Source organism: Ruditapes philippinarum, unplaced genomic scaffold (assembly GCF_026571515.1).
Source record: "Ruditapes philippinarum isolate M1 unplaced genomic scaffold, ASM2657151v2 ctg1933_1_1_1_1, whole genome shotgun sequence".
Taxonomy (NCBI): domain Eukaryota; kingdom Metazoa; phylum Mollusca; class Bivalvia; order Venerida; family Veneridae; genus Ruditapes; species Ruditapes philippinarum.
In genome coordinates this window covers 2,599-20,310 of record NW_026856096.1, presented here as the reverse complement: position 1 = coordinate 20,310, position 17,712 = coordinate 2,599, and the positions used below count along the sequence as shown (strand labels likewise).

Below are 17,712 nucleotides of genomic sequence, written 5' to 3'. Positions count from 1 at the left end.
GTTTGAGTTTAATGTGTTGTACCATTGGGGAGATAATGATCGGAAACTGAAAATTTCATATTATTTTCAAAGTGAAAGGGGCATAACTCTGCCAAAAATCATTGAACCATGACCAAATTCGAACTTGACCTGTATTTTCTCACGACATATCCATATGTCAAATTTGAGTTGAATGTGTTGTACCGTTGGGAGATAATGAACGGAAACTGAAAATTTCATATTATTTTCAAAGTAAAAGGGGCAAAACTCTGCCAAAATCATCAAACCATGACCAAATTGGAACTTGACCTGTATTTTCTCATGACATATCCATATGTCAAGTTTGAGTTGAGTGTGTTGTACCATTGGGGAGATAATGAACGGAAACTGAAAATTTCATATTATTTTCAAAGTAAAAGGGGCATAACTCTGCCAAAAATCATCGAACCATGACCAAATTCGAACTTGACCTGTATTTTCTCATGACATATCCATATGTCAAGTTTGAGTTGAGTGTGTTGTACCATTGGGGAGATAATGAATGGAAACTGAAAATTTCATATTATTTTAAAGTAAAAGGGGCATAACTCTGCCAAAAATCATCGAACCATGACCAAATTCGAACTTGACCTGTATTTTCTCATGACATATCCATATGTCAAATTTGAGTTGAATGTGTGCAACCGTTACTAAGATAATGAACGGAAACTGATGATGACGGAATGACAGAATGACGGAAGGACGGAACAGGGTAACACTATATGCCCCGGCCATTACATGGCGGGGCATAAAAAGGTGAAAATAATTTTTGAATTCCATTGATAAAACAATTAGGTAGTACTGTACAGAGCAATTGCAAGAGGAAAATATTAAAACATAATTAATGTACTTTTATCAATTTTAATCAACAAATGTATCGTACAGATTTAAATCATATCTGTAATAAAATATCCACATAAAAAGCACATAAAAACTTCCATAGAAATCATATTTACTTGTATAATTTAGTTAATAAAGAACTTGCATTTCACAAATGATGTCAAGAAATTTTGTCTTTATGCATTATGTATCAAAGTATAATCTGTCAACATCTCCTAAGTCAAACTATTGACATTATAATCGAAACATATATAACAAAATTTAATTATATGAATTTATTTAGGCGGCTGCCATGCTTGTATTTTGGGTTTAGCTGTGCTGTATGGAACATATTCGCCAGACGTCCCTGATAGATTCTCCTCGTGTTTTCCTAGCCATTTATGCTGGATTGCGGGCTTTTCTACAGGACTTTCCTCCCTTGAATACTGCAACCAAGAACGCCTGAAAAAGAGAACAATACAGTGCAAAGCTAACTCAATCAATTAACCTTGATTAAGTGAATAGCATGGTGTGTTCCTTATTTAAATGGTTAAACACTAGAAGACTAAGAAGAGATGCAGAGATTTTTCTGTGATGAAAATACCTTTCATTCTGATCTATGTTAATCATGTGGAGAAGCATTATCTGAGTTACTGCCCCTGAACTGATCAACTATCACACTAAGTAGGCACATTGTCTGTTGAAAGAAATATATTAGGTGTAATCTAATATATAAAAGCAAGTAAACAGAAAACTTAAAGACTGAGATAAAGAAATTAAAACAATTTATTATGTAGATTTAGACAAGGTGTGATTTCAGTCCAGTTACATTTGGTGTTAGTTGACTCAATTTTCCAATAAAGGAATATAGATACTGTGAAAATGACTTCTAAATATGTGAAAAATTAATTTTGTGACGGAAGGTTGATGTCCATGCTGCAATCCCCAAAGCATAAGCAATCTTCTAACAATTATGTTTATCATTTTTCAAATTTAAAATTCATATAAAGTTATAAACATCAGATAAATGCACAATGTGACTTAGCAAACCTTTTCTCCATAGATACCTGTTTAAATGCTTATGCCACCAGTGCAGATCCAGAATATGAATATAAAAGCAAAAAGTGGAGATCCTGATCAGACAGCACAAATGGGTTGAGAAATAATGTTAAAACCTTTAGTGACTTTGGGAGTAAAATGAATATACTAGTGTATAGAACCAGCAGAAATGATAAGTAAATAGTTATCTGAGGAATTCTAGCATGAAAACTATGCAAATAATTCTTAGAAACTGTTGTCACATAACCACTGCCTGTATAAAATCCTACGAAAATTGCATCAAATAAAAAGTTTGTTCGCATGTCTCCTGTTTGTTGATTAACTCAAAATGGTGCACTTCAAGACTTCAAAATTGAAAAAGAAGCCCTACATACCATTCTGGAGGGATCTGACTGGCATCATAATCAAAGCCTACTGCATCTGTGAACTCTATCCACCTACTACGACCTGGACAAAATTACAAAAGGTATTCTTGATTTAATAATAATCATAATTATTTTTATATATCACATGTAAACAAAATATGAATATCAAGTACAGCAAGACAAAGCAATATTATAATAATTTTCAAAGTAATTTTAAAATTTACCGTAAATGTGAGAAAGTAAAGCTTCTAAAATAGGAAATTAATAAAACTACTGCAAAATACCAAAGCAATTTTCAGCATTTGATGATACCTTTAGTCTTTGAAAATTTTAAATAGTAAACAAAAACCTTTTGATTTATTTTAAAGCTTGCTACAGCAACAAAGCTCAATTCTACATGTAGATAAATGAACAAAAAAATCAAGATCATAACTATCATACATTTCAGTACATCTGTAAGTTATATCTTACCTATAAAGTATGCTTTGTTTTCATAATATCTATTACCAAATTCATCTGTGCCCTTTAATGTTCCAATCTTAAATGCATCTGTTCTGAAAATACAAAACAAACAAACTAGTAACATGAAATTGTCACAAATATCTGGAAAAGTGATCCCTCGGAAGCATTAAAAACAGCATAATTACATGAAAATTGCAGCCATGTTTTCAAAGAAATCAGTACATGTATGCATAATTCACAATATATCAAGACGATGGCTTTGTTAGTATTGAATTAAATAAACTTATAAACAAAAACTAAACCAGTCTGCAACATTATTTTTTTAGAGCAAAGGCCATTTGGGCCTTCAACCTAGGCAAATGTATAGGCCCGGACAGATTATGATAATCTCACAGGCCCACAACATTATTGTTCAAAATAAAGACAATGGTTTATATTATCACTGTTTTATTCACATCAACAAGATTAAATTAAGGCACAAAGGCACGGAAAATCAGTCAGCCACTTTTGAGCAATCTCCTGGATTAAAACCCTATGTCACTGAGTATATCCAGTAACGCAGGAGAGTGAAAATAACGTAGGCTTTGTGCAATAAGTAACGTAGAATTGTGCCATATTTGGCGGATACCTGACAGGATTTCCAACACGGTAAGTAAACTGGCCATTATATTTTTTATTTAACCAAACTGAAAAAAACGGAATAGATGCATATATACCGCTGCAAAGACCTGATTCTTTATCCCTCATCAAGATTATTTCCACGAAATTGCTTACTTTTCAAGATCATTCCTGAAAATGATGGCTTGACCACTGTTTTGAGCGTGCTTTTGACTTTTTGTCTACTCTTTAAAAATTTAAATACCGAATACCATTTGTTTTTCATCTGACTTCTGCGTACATAGGCTTTGCCTAATTTAATATTATTACTCTTCTATATACACCTTCATGAAGGTTACCATTTTTGCACTAACAAAGTTTGCACTCTTACCCTATGCTACGACCGGATGTAAACAAAACGTTCGCACAGGGCATGCGCGGTGGTTAAATCCCACCCATTTTATTCGATTAAATTCTAGAACAACCACTACTTTCGGTTTCAATTTTGCTGACAACTTCACAAGGAACAGTTTGAATCAACGTAAGCGTTAATTTTAATTGCAATGTCCAAAACTTTGCACTACACGGCGTAATTTTCATTACATATCCGGTATTATCACCGTCATAGTAGTTTTTGTTCCAGTCGGTCAAAATGACGGTATACATTTACATGTAAACAAACAGATTTAACTTCTTAGACAATTTAAATAAGGAATGGACACACGGTAAACTCTGTTGCAACGTAAAGAATATTCATAAACCTGTTTGAGAAAAATTGTCTCCATGTTCAAATAAATTTCAAAAACGGGAAAAAAAGCAGTCTTTTACCGATACCCTGCAACAGAATCTTATTATTCTGACGAATTAAATTGACTTTATAACGCTCGTATACAATTATTGATTGATCGATTTTCATTATATTTATTTTGTAATACCTATCATTCAGTATGCAATCAAACAAAACCAAGTTTTCCTACATTCAAGGAAACTGTAAGTTAGGACGAGCTTTCAAAACGAACAGGTAGCAATTTCCAACACGCTTACCGAAACTCCAACATGGCGGCTCAACGTGGCTCATTTGCATAATTTATTCATAAACGCAGGAGCATAGAACTTTGTTAGTGTTTTGGTGAATAGTTGATTTGTACTTTTCATTATTTTACAAATATATGTTTTAAGTTTATTTACATCATTATAGCTCTCCATAATTTTACATCTACATGATACTGCTTAGCGAGCAATTGTGTGGCAGGCAAATAGATCTAGACCTATTACATTTATTTTACTTTAACATACTCCTCCTTCTGAGCATTTAAGCCAAGATGGCTTGTAAGCTCCTCCTATACAGTATTATCAAAGATAACTTCAGTAAATGTCACTTGTATTAAATCTTTTTCTTTGCCAGCTTCGGTCGAGTAAAGTTTTAAATGTCAAAACACTTTCACTGAGATTGAGAACAATGTTTTCATCTAAATTATTCCACTGGTCAATGCATCTAATTGGCTGTCTTATTAAATTCATTATTCAATAGAAAAATGAGTAGTTGATTTATAGATAGAGAATCATAAGGGGAAAGGCTGGCTTAAAGTAGGTTCAAATGAATTTATTTTTGTCATAAATTTTTATTTCACCTCGCGAAATAGCATGACAAAGTACTAAAGGCCTCATTTCTATGAAAGTGCATTACGGAATAATATAATAAAAGTTGATAACTATAAAACCATGAACTCACTTAAGGATTGTGAAGAAAGACCCCCTTAACCCTCCATGGAATTGATAAACTTTGTAAAGTTCTTTCAATTTTTGTAAATAAATATTCGACATTTTGACAGGGAAGTCCCGCACTTCAAGGACAAGAATTAGATATTCATCCTAAAAAAATAATAATGATGGTCAATAAATTAAGTAATAAAACCAAAGGTTGAGTAAAAATTATTAACCATTGTTGCTCTTTAAAATATTTCTTATTCCTTTTTTATTACAGCTCCGCACATTTAAACATGGCGCTCTCCTTTCGACCTGGTGGGTACGAAGATGATGATGATGATTTTGATGGCGACGGCTTCTATCTAGGTGGGAGTACAGATGGAGAAAATTTTAAGCCAAAACCATTTGATCCGGTTGCAGTAAGTTGAAAGCATGTCATTGTCATGTTAGATATTTTCAAGCATTTTCTTGAAATAAGTATGTTGTTTCGTACCACATAATGTTCGAACTCATGCGTTTTGAAATAATATGAAAAAGGCAAAGCCTCAAAGCGAGCTCGTTGTACTTTTAACGTGAAATAGTATGAAATAATCTCAAATGCAGTGATGAGTGCGTGTGACGTCACACGTAATGTGTTAAATATACCGCCCCTGTCGTTAAATGAATTATACTCTAACTCTATATTATCGGCGCAACTCTATTACCGACGTAATCTCAGTATTTTGTTATGTGCAGTTATGCATACATTGAAGTTAAAAATCTTTGACCTCATACAATTAAAAATGTAATGATTAGTTGAATTTGTACTGCTTTACACAGAATATTGATTAATATGAAATTAGGCAAAGCCTTAGCCTAATTAATTTGGCGTGAACGGTTTGACCCATTTTACAGACTTTTTTTTTCTTACTGTCAAACCGTTACGCCTAATTTTAACTGTCATTTTTACGCACGGAAAATCTACCGGCAACACTATCGATAGTTTGGACTGATTTTTACTGCTTAAACCTGAAAGTAACTTCAATTACCTCTAAAGATCAATAGAATATAAATTTTATTACTAACTTCTCCTAGAAAAAATATAAGATTGTACCTGTCTTAACGCATACATGCGATTCATTTCAAATTTGTACTGTCTACTCTATCTTCGGCGGACATGTTATGACGTCATCGTAAAAAATCGATTCCGTGAAAGCTGGTAGTAGCTACCAGTGTGTCTAGCAGGTAAGTGTGGGTTACGCATGAAGATTAAATTAAACAAAATATCGGGGGAAATAAATCTATTCATTATTTTTTAATAAATGTGTGCATTATTAAATACTATTGAAAAGTATCATTGTATTTAACCTAAAATGCAATGGTCGCAAATAGGCTCCATACAAGTACTGTTGTTTAATATGTTTTAAATATTTTAATACATGTACTCAACATTTATCAATTGGTGGTTTGCCTTCTTGTGTACTGCTAATGACTGCCAAATGTCACTCTCGGATAAAATACTGACTTCATTTATACATGCATATTTATATGACAATTAAGAACGTAAAAGAGATATTGAAGGAAACTATTTGAAATACACTTCAAATTATTCAGTATTTGTACAAATAATATTTCAAGAGCTCTTTTTCACCGATTGCCGATATATAATACCATTTTAAACCTACTGATAAAGTTAAATGTCTTCTTGACAAACTTTATTGATTTACTGAAAAGGAACTTTATTGTGATCCAGCCATATGCTGTGTAACTATACGGGAAGGGTCACATATTTTAATTGAAATAAATTTTTTAAGTAGAGGATATTAAAATAAGCCATTGAGAAGATCAGAATTTTCAAATGAACAGATTAAGAGACTTATACATGTATAAGGTGTATGTCTTGTTGTTTCATACTGTTTTGGTGACACTTTTGTTTGTGTCCCTTGTTGTTTTCTCGTCTATGGTAAGTATCTTTCCTTTGCCCCTAGTTTTATTTCTTTATTTCGCCCCCTCCCCCGAATTTCCTATCCCCTTCCCCTGTGCCCGTTAACTTAGCGGTCCTGTTTCATACTGTTTTGGTGACACTTTTGTTTGTGTCCCTTGTTGTTTTTTCGTCTTTGGTAAGTATCTTCCCTTTGCCCCTAGTTTTATTTCTTTATTTCGCCCCCTCCCCGAATTTCCTATCCCTTTCCCCTGTGCTCGTTAACTTAGTGGTCCTATTAATCATTCATTTATTTATTTTCTTTGATTTCCTTCTCAGTTACATTTTAGTGATAAGCCTGACCGTGCTCTCCCTTGCGCCCTGTCCCGTTTTAATTTAGGATCCTCCTGGGCTCCTTGCCAATGGTTCATGTTCCTGGGTCGTGTGGGGGTTGCGTTCATTGAACGCCGCCTTTCCTTGTTCATCTTGTTTATCATATTGTATACATGTATACCGAACCGTAACAAACAGATAATGATTACAATACAAGGTTCGGCAAGCAAGCAAAGAAATGTAAAGAAACAGAAAAAACTTATCCACATTCATGTATCCACCCTCCAAAAACGCCTGAAACTGCAAAATCGAAACATAAATACACAGGAGTGCCAAAGACGGCTCTGGTAGGTGCAAGTGCTCCCTTTCGCCGGTTTAAACAGAATTGATCATTTAAACATAATAATGTTGAAATTTTTAATCAACATCCACAGATGTGTACATAATACGGCGGTAATCATGGAACTTTCAATGTGACACATTCGAGGTGCCGTTCAACGGGAACTAGATAACATGGAATTTTTAATGGGTATCAGAGGTTTTGGTGCCTTTTGCGACAGTCGTTCCAACATTTCTCCCATCTGTCTTACATTGTTATGCTATTCAACATCTAAATAACGGTCACTAAATTTCCGCTTGCTGCGTTTTTATCATAAACCCCGTCAAATCTGTGCGACAATTGTATTTTACTGAGGACTGTCTGAAATTCCATTTTATAGTTTGAAATTTTAAGATTTTTTTTTCAGAGTTTTAAAGTTATTTTTGGTTGTTTTGAACTTCTTCCCATACACAACCGTCCTCAATTTCTTTTAAAGATAATAAACTAGAAATTGATATGGAGTGTAATATAAATTGAAATTCTTCTTTGCTTCATCATGTATATTATAATTATAATTCATTAAGATGTACCTACAATGAATTACATTGTATTTTCGTATGTGGGAAATCATGGCAGGGTTATAAAATGAAAAGGTAGTTCAGAAATTTCACCTAATGATCACAGATGTTAAAAAATCCAACTTAATAATATCTAATTTGACAATTTAAACGGACTTAAATGCAGTATGATCTGACATCGGACATCATAGACTATTTAATTTCTAAGTAAGGTTATCATAATTTCCATTACACATTCTCTTTTTAATGCTGAAATATTTGTGTGTGAATAAAAGAGTTATTCCTGCAATAATTCATATAAATAACATAAACAAATTGTATAATAAAGCTTGGCAAATACAATCGATTGCCGCCGATACCTGTGTTACACCATGGATTTTACCAGTGTTTACAATTTTACCATGACACCGCTTTCCAATATGGCCGCTTTCAATAATTTTCAACGATTAAAAAAATTAAAGTGGAATATTTAGACTTCTGTTCGACTTTGAAGTATGATAATTTGGAACCTTGCATAAAAAACGATTCTCTTTCAGGTAATGTAGACCGTTTCTTTGAAACTTTTCTAGTTTTCGCTCCCAACAACTTCTAATTGGGAAGCGTCCGTGCATAAAAATGCAGTTCGTGGTTGGACTTGGAAAAGGACAGCGCCCGTCCAAAATTATCTCGGTGTCTCTTTGACAAGTCTAATTAGTTGGACTAGCAAAGCCTATGAACGGGGAAGTCTTTAAAAAAATCCTTTCATTCTTTCCGTTTTAAAGGTGTCATTCGATATTACATACACCGCTTCGTTTTCACTCGGAACACTCGACGATTATTACTAATCCGAAAAGTTGAGATTTGTTCCGTTATCGGAATACCCCGCCTATTATCATTGACATACATTGTAAATGGCGGCGCCCGACTAGAACTGACACTGAAAATTTCATTGATAGGTATAGAATTCTATATATTTTTTATTTGTTTTTTATTTGATTTTCTTTTAAATATTCACGTGTAGTCTATAGCCGGGCAAGCCAAAGCCCGGACCCGCTTCGCGGGCCCGGTCTTTGACTTCCCCGTATTAAATTCATCATTGAAATTCAATGCAGACATATAGGAAAAGTTAAGTACGCCGATAATACGGAGTTCCATGCTACGAGTTTTGAAAACGTTGATAAAACTTTGTTTGTTTATTTTATTTCACTCTATATTTTTTCAAGCGAAATAAAGATTATTAAAAGTGAAATAAATGTAAAACTTAACATGTTTGCGACATTACAATAGCGTACTTGATTTTGAATGTTTTGCACGTGCTGTTTGGCGCTACATTGTGATGTCACGTAAACAATACTTTAAACGTCTGTACAGCGTTAATGACTGAATAAAAGATATTGGTGTTCGGATTCATTTTCTTAGTTAGACCATTTTCTTTCATTCTAGATAGATTTTACATTAAAATTCGACAAAAAATTGTTTTTATTTATCAGATTTTTCAAACAAAATGGTGCCTTCAATGTGAAAATACACGGGGAGATAATAAGAACGGAGAGTGCATTGTCGTAGAATAATGCACGCTTCGGGCCTTCTTTGTTTTTATAGAGAAATTTATGATAGTGTTAGAATGTTTTGTCTCTTCAAAAAGAGAAGGTAAATGTACATTTAATGAAATCAGGCAAAACCTATGTACGGGAAAAGTCGGTTAAAATAATCGTTCAATTTTCATTTTACATTTTCCGTTTTAAAACTGTCATTCGATATTTTATACACAGCTTCCGTTATTCTGGCTCCCTGTCCAATTATGGTTCCCATAGACGTGCGCGGGTGACCAATCTACACATCCGTTTTCAATCAGAATTCCTCAGTTTTTATTGTTATCTTTAAATTCGAAAAGTTGCGATGTGTCCAATTCGGTACTTCGGACGAAAGTTTTCAAAACCATCACTTAGCAGGTACTCGCGTTACCGTAAAGCTCGCTTTGCGAGCAGGCCCTTTGGGCCAGCTCGTCGAGCTCGCTATTAATGCAAGGCCCATTGTTACAAAGTATCAGAATGAAATAATATGAGAAAGGCAAAGCCTCAAAGCGAGCTCGATTTTCTTTTACCGTAAGATAGTTTAAAATAATCGTTCATTTTTATTTTACATTTTCCGTTTTAAAATTGTCATTCGGTATTTTATACACTGCTTCCGTTTATTCTGGTTCCCCCTTTCTATTATGGTTCCTATAATATGAAATTAGGCAAAGCCTATGAACGGGGAAATCGTTAAAAAATCCTATCATTCTTTCCGTTTTAAAGGTGTCATTCGATAATATGAAATTAGGCAAAGCCTATGAACGGGGAAGTCGTTAAAAAAATCTGTTCATTCTTTCCGTTTTAAAGGTGTCATTCGGTATTACATGCACCTCTTCCGTTTTCACTCGGAACACTCGACGTTAATTATTTATCCGAAAAGTTGAGATTTGTTCCTTTATCGGAATACCCCGCCTATTATCATTTAGTTACATTTGATAGGTATAGAATTCTATATATTTTTTAAATGTTTTTTATTTGATTTTCTTTTAAATATTCACGTGTAGTCTATAGCCAGGCAAGCCAAAGCCCGGACCTGCTTCGCGGGCCCGTCTCTGACTTCCCCGTACAAGTGCGCAGGACACCAGTCTACGCTTCCGTTTTCAATCAGAGTACATCTGTTTTTATCGTTATCTTGTAATTCGAAAAGGTGCGATGTGTCCAATTCGGTACTTCTGACGAAAGTTTTTAAAACCATCACTTAGAAGGTACTCGCGGTACCGTAAAGCTCGCTTTGCGATCAGGCCCTTTGGGCCAGCTCGTCGAGCTCGCTAATATAAAAATGTATGCAAAGCCTACGAATGGGGTTGTCGGTTTTAAAAATAGTTCATTTTCCCATTTTAATCAAATTAATGATGTCATTCGACCATGATTTGGTATTTAATGCACCGCTTCCGTTTTTATTCGGAATAGCCCGGGGTTCTATGATATCACGGTACTTAAGGTTTATAGGAAAATATACAAATAATATGAAATTAGGCAAGGCCTATGAACGGGGAAGTCGTTTCAATTTTCAATTTTAAAGGTGTCATTTGGTATTTCATGCACCGCTTTCGTTTTCACTCGGATGTTTTATAGCATGTTTTATCAGTTTAAATAATCATTTGATTAATGTCATGTCCAATGTTTACAGAGGCATTGAAGGCCCATCTGGATGAGAATCATCACCGACAATGTTAAATACATGTACCAAGCAATTTTTGCTTAACTATTTCAATTTGTGATTGATACCCGCCCATTATCGGCATTAAACCAATCACAGAGTCACTTTTGCATGAGGGCAAATCAATCAATCACCTATACTGGTGAAATATTTTTTGTTTGTTCAGACAAAATGTTTCCCATTTGTCACCAGCTTAAGTGCTTTGGACATATTTTGTTAATACTTCATATGCAAGAAAAAGCTTTTTTAAATCCAACAATGTGTTGCAACAACTTCTGACAACTTGTTATTCATTTGAATTCTAAAGATAATTAATTTCTACATGTATATGTATATTACAGAGCAGTGGTGATGCATCAGACAGACCAAGAGGTGGTTTTGGGAAACCATCCATGCCAAAGAAAAAGGAACCTGTCAAAACTTACAAGAGAGCGTCAGATGTTAGAGATGAAGCAGAAACAAGACCTCTTAATATGGGAGACTTCCAAATGGCCATTGTCAGGGGCCATACAGACAGAGTTCAACAATACATGAACTTAGGTGACATATTTGAACAATTATTTGAATGTCTTATTTATTTTGAACAGTTATTTAAATGTTAGGTCCATTTTGAACAATTTTTTGAATGTTAAGTTTATTTTGAACAATTTTTTGAATGTTGGGTCCATTTTGAACAATTATTTGAATGTTGGGTCGTTTTTAAACAATTATTTGAATGTAAGTCTATTTTGAACAATTATTTGAATGTTAAATCTGTTTTGAACAATTCTTAAAATGTTATGTCCATTTTGATCTTGTATTCACAGATACCATACCAAATATTTTAACTGAACTTGTCCATCTTTCAATCTGGACTAAACCATTAATCATTTATGAAAAAAGGGAAAATTAGAAAATACATATTGACTGAATTATGAACAGTGCAGACCATGATCAGATGGAACAAATGTGGCTGTTGATCTTGTTGTGTACCAATGGCATAGAATCTGTTACAGTCAGCAGGTTAAAGGTTAAACCAAATCATAATATAACATGTATGCACTGTTTTAATGTAGCATTTAGGCGTTTAGAAATAAAATAGGAAAATGAATCAATTTCTTGCTACCCTATGAAATTGGCAGTTCAGTCAGTGTAAATTTTGTGTATATCTTATAAACTTATCTTGTCAACTAAGGAAGAGGATTACATAATATACATACATTTGGTTGAATGAGGAAATAGTATTTCTTATGTTATGTAAAAAAATCTCCTATGCAACATGTTGAGGAAAAATGTTTTTAATCTTTCAATGAATTCATAATCCATATTTGCTCTACACAAACAAAGTCCTGTACATTGATGTATATTTTAAGGGTTATTTTAACAATTCGTTTATCTTATGAGACAGGTTTCCGTGTGGATACAGAATTAAAAAGTGGCTGGTCTGGTCTGATGTACGCAGCAAACAATGCCAACTCTGATATAATAAAAGTTTTATTAGACAATGGAGCAAATTCCAACTTTAATAAAGGTATAAATATCGTAGTGTATCTATGTTTAATTCTCTGAATGTTTACAGCAATAAAATCATTTTTGTTACCATTAAAGGGCATGTCTTTGTAGTCTAAAAAGACTGTACATATGTAATTTGCTGCTCTTTAAAAACCATTAAATTTTACGCTGTTTGGTTTATACAGAATTTTTTTGATTTGATTGTGTAGGAAGCTATAAACTTAAAGAAACACTTTTTAATTTGTTCCTGGAACCAACCAGTACTGAGCAATGAGTTTAAAGTTTCTTGCTGAAGGAAACAACAACTTGTCCCTGACATGGTTTGAACCCATGTGGCTAGCGATCATTGAAGCTAAGCCTCCATGGCTGAATAGTTAAGGTCATTGATTTCTAATAACTTGCAGCTCACTGCTTTGAAATCCTGCCTTTTCATTGTAGGAGTTTATATAAGGTTGCCTGAAATAATGTATGAGGACATGTGAGAAATTCCTCTACATGTTAAGCTGGAAAATTATCATTTGACCTTGCTTAGCAAGTCTGCTGCTGTGTTTGTACATTGATAAATTTTGGCCCCTTCTACTGAATACTAGTATAAGAACCTCAGTATTTTCATCCTGAAATTTGATAGAGTTGCAAATACTTTAAGCATAAATATCTAGGGCTACTGTCTACTTAATGATAGTTGTTATTTGTGAGATGTTTAATTAAAGTTTTGTGTTTTATGTTAGACATGTATACAGTATTAATGGCAGCTTGTGGAGCAGGAGGGTATCAGGAAGATGATGTGTTGGCTGTTGTTGAGTTGTTGCTAGGTAACGGTGCTAATGTGAATGCCTACGACAGGTAAATACAAGGTTAAATATTAGTGGTTGGCTTTATAAAAGATGTTATGAAAATTTATTGTCAAATTTTTTAGACTGCTTTTACTGAAATTTTTGTTTAAACACTATGGTGTTTTTCAAGCCTGTGACTGAATACTTTTCAAATACAGATAAAGGAGCTTAGCCCAGATGTCAGATGCAAATAGCGGGCAGTAGTTGTTTTAACTAATAGGAACTTGGTCTTCTCCTAAGTAGGTTCTACCAGAGTCTTTGGACACAGCTAGCTTATAGAAGTTTAATGATTCTTCTCAGGTGCTGAATAAAGTAATATAATAATATTATGCTTGCCACCTTCCTGAATAATAAAATTTTATTCAATTTGTTCAATATTCTGTTGGTACTATAGTTAAGTATTGAATTTTCATGTTGTAAGAATAAAGGCAAGTGTTGTTCTTTCAGGTATCATACATCACCATTGATGTATGCTTCCAGGGAAGGCCGTGTTAAAGTTATAAAAAGATTATGTGAAGCTGGGGCAAATGTGAACAAACAGGACAACAGGGGCTGGACGGTAAAAATTTTTATGTTTGAATACCAGCTAAGACTCATGTTGTCACTATGTACCTTAGTGCTTAATTTAACCAGGTGCCTTAGTAATTGTCAGGTTTTGTGGCACATATCTGTATGTAATATATAGAGTTTTTCTTTTTTCTTTTGGAAACTCCTACATGGGATTTTGAACATGAGTTTTGGAAACTCCTACTTGGGATTTTGAACATGAGACGTCACCTCAATGCAATAACTTATTTACTCCTGTTAAATTTAAAATTACTTATTTTTTTACTGCACTAAGGTAACAATCTGTTCTGAGGTCTATTGTCACCAAGTGCCCTTCCTGATGTTGCATTTTGTAATTTAATCAATGATGTAGTGTTTCTATACATGATCATACATGCCAGTTTAAGGTAAAAAAATTAAGGTAACAGTGTTTGGTCAAATGATTGAACCAGCAATTTGTGTCTGCTCTATCTATCTTGAACTGCCTTAGGAATGTTCTTTATACTTTAGTCCAATGATTGTTTACCCCATATTGCATTACCCTCTTTTTATGCATGATAAACATTGAAGTTATGGATGATACATGTTTTGGACAGTTTTTATGTACAACCTTTAGAAGTTAATGGAAAAAGTATTTTTAAGTTAATCAAACAAATTCCCTCTTTGACATACATAGTGGTGTGAATGTGAAACTTTTTCCATTTAATTAATGAATTCTTAACCTTTTAATAAATGTCTACATCACTATATGAATATTTTGCCATGTGAAAATATCTCTCTATTTTGTTTTAAAGGGACTCACTCCACTGAAGTTTTTTGAAATGACTGGACTGGAAATAATTTTTCGACATTCATGTTCCATTTGATTTTGGTCAAGACCAATAACTTTTGTGTAAAATTTCAGATCATTTGCTCACCCTGACTTTCCAGAATAATTATTCTTAATGTGAAAAAATGACCCAAAATTGAAAAGCGTTGCAACACTTTTCACTCCTAACGGGCTAAGAATAGCACAATAATACGATTTTCAATTTATTTCTGAGTGTAATTCTTAATTATGCTTTGCAAATCATTCTGTGTTGAATACCCCGGTTGATTTGTGTAAGGCATTCAAATTTTATTTTTTAGACTTTTGACCTCAGTGGAGTTCCATGAAGACATTAGTCACTTCTCTCCCTTTTTTCTTGGCTAAGCTTGAAAGCTGAAGTTAATTTTCATAGGTCAGTGAGAAATAACAAGAAAAAATACTTTCTTTTAGTATGTTATTGTAGTATTTGCCATAACTTAAACAAGCATGCATAACACCATGATGACACTTTATAACACATATCAAAATATTTTCAACTGCACAAGCTATTTTATTTGATATATCGATATATTGTTGATTTTTGAATTTCTATATATTGATACATCAATATCAATCTCATCAATTACAGCCCTTTTTATAGATATTTGTTGATTAAAAATGTTTAATGCTTGATATTTTCATGTTTTGTTAAAGGCATTGACTTGGGCAGTGAGTAAAAATCATCGTGATACAGCAAGGTGTCTGTTAACATGTAAAGCCGATCCACGTATCAAACATTGTAATGGACAGACTGTGATAGACATGGCTGAAACTAATTCTAATTTTCAGGTAACATCTTTTGTTTTCAATAAGATAAGTAATGATCTAGGAATATAATCAATTTCAATAAGAAGAATTTGATTTAATTTATAGCGAAACATTGTTACTTTTTCATAGGCATAAAACATGAAATTGTCGCAAATACCCACTCTGCTGTCCTTTACAGGTATGTTTTTCTTGTAAGAGATTAGGTTCCTAAGGCAGTACTAAAATTTCAATATTATTAGCCAGTTTTTCAAAATATAATGAGAAATCAAGTCTTGTTCCTGACCAGTTTGCCAAATAAATTGATTATCATGTGTTGTACTAAGCCAGGTTTACCAAATCAAAAATAAATATCATTATTGGTTTTTATCAGATTTATTAAATAATCACTTTATGAAGTCAGTTTAGCAAATTGAAAAAATTTACATGTCTGTTTGCAAAATATTATAAAGTATGATTCCTGAACAGAGATACCCAATCAAAAATTCATCAAATTCTGATTTTAAGACAGTTTTGCCAAATTAAGTCTCAAAACTGGCTCTTCTGGTGTTTTTTCAAATTGAAAAAAGAAAATGCGATCAAATATGACAAAACCAACATAATGTGTTTGCGACCAGCATGGATCCAGACCAGCCTGTATATCCATGCAGTCTGATCAGGATCAATGCTGTTTGCTATCAGTTTCTCTACTTGTAATAGGGTTGGTAAGCGAACTGCATGGACCCTGATCATAGTGCGCGGATGTGCAGGCTGGTCTGGATCCATGCTGGTCGCAAACGCATTATGTTGGTTTTGTCATGACGCGGCTCGTGTTAAGAAATGTCTTACATCAATATAAGTTGTGATAATTGTTCTTGTCTTGACAGATGTTAGAAATATTAGAGGGTAAAAAACGTGAAAACAGTCAACCTGAAGCATCAGTACAGGTTCAAGATTCTAGCTCAACACAAAACTCAAGGTTAGACTCATCCTTTATCCTGCTTTATATCTGAAATGGGCTTGTCCATCTTTAAATTTGGACATAGCCATTCATTAAATTTAGGGACAATTTTAAAATACATACTGACTGAAAGGCGAAAAGTGTAGATTATGATTAGACGGCACATAGTTTTCTCTCTAACAAGTTTTCTGTAAGTAGTTTTAATGAGGGATCATTAGTAAGTCATTTTTATTTGTAAAGTGTCATTTTCAAAAGTAATTTACAGAACCCATTTAAAAATTAATGGTTCACATTATGGCATAAAGTAAAGAAAAAATGCTCAAATTTTTACTAAAGTTTCTGTCACTTAAAAATTGAATGTCATTCTGAATAATATTGATATCCTAAAACACCTTTACATAAATTTTTGTTAATACTAAATTTTCTTGCTAAATTCTCAAGAATTTGAATCTTGCTATTTAAAGAAATAATGGATTTTTTTTTTGCATCTGAACAACAGCTCAAAGGAGGCCTATGGTACAACATATGGAGATTTGGAGTTATTTCTGTGTGGCCTTGACCTTAGTAATCTTGTAGATGTATTTCGACGTCAACAGATAGATTTCAGCACTTTCCTGCGTCTCACTGATGAAGATTTGATCAAGGTAAAATCTAGCCTCACTACGAGTTTATTTGATTTGGGAATGAGAGTAAATAAAAACTGTGGTCCTTTTTAACACAAAGTCATTTTTATCTAGCTCCATGTTTCTGAGAAAAAAATGGAACTTTTGCCCGATTGCAGGGCTCCAGATAATTTTTTAGGGCAATGAGTATTTAATCATTGATTTTTTTGTGAATGAGTAAAACTTGAAATCTGAAATTTGGCAGGAGTATTTTTACTCCTTAAAATGTATGTGAAAGAGTAAAACATTTATTATGCT

At 33.4% G+C, this 17,712-nt stretch overlaps 2 protein-coding genes across 2 annotated transcripts; one reads left to right on the top strand and one right to left on the bottom strand.

Moving 5' to 3' along the window:
* Positions 1-865: 865 nt before the first annotated feature.
* On the bottom strand, positions 866-5,209 carry LOC132745379 (probable NADH dehydrogenase [ubiquinone] 1 alpha subcomplex subunit 12). The gene is made up of 4 exons (XM_060734287.1): positions 5,053-5,209; positions 2,733-2,815; positions 2,271-2,343; positions 866-1,299 (listed from the first exon to the last, which is right to left on the bottom strand). Exons 1-4 carry the CDS (start codon positions 5,142-5,144, stop codon positions 1,134-1,136), a joined length of 414 nt encoding a protein of 137 aa, XP_060590270.1. The 5' UTR covers positions 5,145-5,209; the 3' UTR covers positions 866-1,133.
* A 77-nt stretch (positions 5,210-5,286) lies between these two features.
* LOC132745378 (ankyrin repeat, SAM and basic leucine zipper domain-containing protein 1-like) lies at positions 5,287-17,436 on the top strand (the record flags this gene model as incomplete). The annotated part of the gene is given in 8 exon segments (XM_060734286.1): positions 5,287-5,446; positions 11,712-11,910; positions 12,758-12,880; positions 13,590-13,704; positions 14,142-14,253; positions 15,742-15,876; positions 16,719-16,810; positions 17,292-17,436. Coding segments are annotated over 8 exon segments (1,047 nt in total), but the record flags the coding sequence as incomplete, so codon positions are not given.
* Between the last annotated feature and the right edge of the window lie 276 nt (positions 17,437-17,712).